Source organism: Oncorhynchus keta, chromosome 35 (genome assembly GCF_023373465.1).
Source record: "Oncorhynchus keta strain PuntledgeMale-10-30-2019 chromosome 35, Oket_V2, whole genome shotgun sequence".
In the NCBI taxonomy this organism is placed as follows: domain Eukaryota; kingdom Metazoa; phylum Chordata; class Actinopteri; order Salmoniformes; family Salmonidae; genus Oncorhynchus; species Oncorhynchus keta.
Genome location: NC_068455.1, coordinates 81,937,126 through 81,939,356, shown reverse-complemented (window position 1 = coordinate 81,939,356; position 2,231 = coordinate 81,937,126). Strand labels below are relative to the sequence as shown.

At 42.9% G+C, this 2,231-nt stretch overlaps 1 protein-coding gene across 3 annotated transcripts in view; it reads right to left on the bottom strand.

Moving 5' to 3' along the window:
* Window positions 1–1,421, bottom strand: part of slc10a7 (solute carrier family 10 member 7) — a 41,746-nt gene extending 40,325 nt beyond the window's left edge. For 2 of the 3 annotated variants that reach the window (XM_052498028.1, XM_052498027.1), the window contains exon 1: window positions 1,147–1,417. In XM_052498028.1, the coding sequence (XP_052353988.1) occupies window positions 1,147–1,246 (100 nt within the window). In that variant the 5' untranslated portion in view covers window positions 1,247–1,417. Of the gene's footprint in view, window positions 1–1,146 lie in introns of all 3 variants that reach the window. The other variant, XM_052498029.1, reaches the window with a different exon arrangement.
* Window positions 1,422–2,231: the final 810 nt, after the last annotated feature.

Genomic DNA, 2,231 nt, shown 5'->3' with positions numbered 1-2,231 from the left:
TGTTCAGACCAAGCATCAGGGATCAGAGGACGCCTGTTAATGTTCAGACCAAGCATCAGGGATCAGAGGACGCCTGTTAATGTACAGACCAAGCATCAGGGATCAGAGGACGCCTGTTAATGTTCAGACCAAGCATCAGGGATCAGAGGACGCCTGTTAATGTACAGACCAAGCATCAGGGATCAGAGGACGCCTGTTAATGTTCAGACCAAGCATCAGGGATCAGAGGACGCCTGTTAATGTACAGACCAAGCATCAGGGATCAGAGGACGCCTGTTAATGTACAGACCAAGCATCAGGGATCAGAGGACGCCTGTTAATGTTCAGACCAAGCATCAGGGATCAGAGGACGCCTGTTAATGTTCAGACCAAGCATCAGGGATCAGAGGACGCCTGTTAATGTACAGACCAAGCATCAGGGATCAGAGGACGCCTGTTAATGTTCAGACCAAGCATCGGGGATCAGAGGACGCCTGTTAATGTACAGACCAAGCATCAGGGATCAGAGGACGCCTGTTAATGTTCAGACCAAGCATCAGGGATCAGAGGACGCCTGTTAATGTTCAGACCAAGCATCGGGGATCAGAGGACGCCTGTTAATGTTCAGACCAAGCATCGGGGATCAGAGGACGCCTGTTAATGTTCAGACCAAGCATCAGGGATCAGAGGACGCCTGTTAATGTTCAGACCAAGCATCAGGGATCAGAGGACGCCTGTTAATGTACAGACCAAGCATCGGGGATCAGAGGACGCCTGTTAATGTTCAGACCAAGCATCGGGGATCAGAGGACGCCTGTTAATGTTCAGACCAAGCATCAGGGATCAGAGGACGTCTGTTAATGTTCAGACCAAGCATCGGGGCTCTTAACAGCCACACAGAAGATGCCTTCGTCCAACGACTAGAGTGTAATGGAGTGGTGATTATGGGATATGTTAGCTCACCTGCATGAGTGGAGTCTGACAGCTCAACAGATATCACTGTCCCACTTCGCAAACACAACTGCTCATGTAGTTTTACCTACCATTCTTGTCCGAACCATTATGGCAAATCACAATATCTGACTTACGTGTTGAATAAACTGTTTAGCTAAAAAAAAAACAATGTGACTATTGAAGACCATCAGATCAGTGTCAACTGGAACTTACCTCCTTTCAGTCCAACTGCAGGCTGTAGTTTCGCAGAGACGATTGCTGCCACTATACCGATAATAAACCATTCTTTCCGTACTCTAGCCAACAGGCCCATATTACCGAGCCTCTACACGGCTCCCCGGACCGAACCTGACTTCCCTGTCCCGTCCGGACAAGCCCCAATAGCGACAGAAACTTTTGTCAGATTGTCGTTTTGAAGAAGGATTAAAAGAGACACACGATTTCATATCCGTACTAAATATTCCGCTAGCAGCACTGACGATGACGTCACTTTCCTATTGTAATGAGGAAATCTTCAAAATAAAAGCCCGCATTTCAAAACCTTGTAAAGGTGGATAAACTCATTCCAATGATATTACTTTTTTTTTTTTTTTAAATCAATGTCGATATTTTATTTATTTATTGTGCTTATAAGCAAATGCAAGAAGGATTTTTTAAATATATATTTTTTAAAGACCACTAATTGAGAAATACAATGTTCAGACTGGTATGGTGACAATGTTGGGCTTTCTAGAGAAAAGAAACAGGATACAGTGAGGTTGGGAGTACTCTGCAGAGGCTGTAGAATCTATATATAGTGTCATTTCATGGGACACGGAATAATACAGAGTGTTGCTGGCAGTGGTGTAAAGTACTTAGGGCCAAATACTTGAAAGTACTACTTAAAGTAGTTTTTGGGGGTATCTGTACTTTACAATTGATAGTTTTGACAACTTTTACATTTACTTCACTACATTTCTAAAGAAAATAATGTTCTTTTTTACTCCATACATTTTCCCTCACACACTTCAGTATATTTTACTTTGATACTTAACATGTATCAATTATATTTAATTTGGTACTTCAGTATATTTAAAACCGAATACCTTTAGACCTTTTACTCAAGTAGTATTTTACTGGGTGACTTTCACTTTCACTTGAGTCATTTTCTATTCTATTCTATTCTTTACTTTTACTCAAGAATGATAATTGGGGACTTTTTCTACCACTGGTTACTGGCAGGGCCCTGACTATGAGGACACAGAGGTCTACCACTGGTTACTGGCAGGGCCCTATGAGGACACAGAGGTCTACCACTG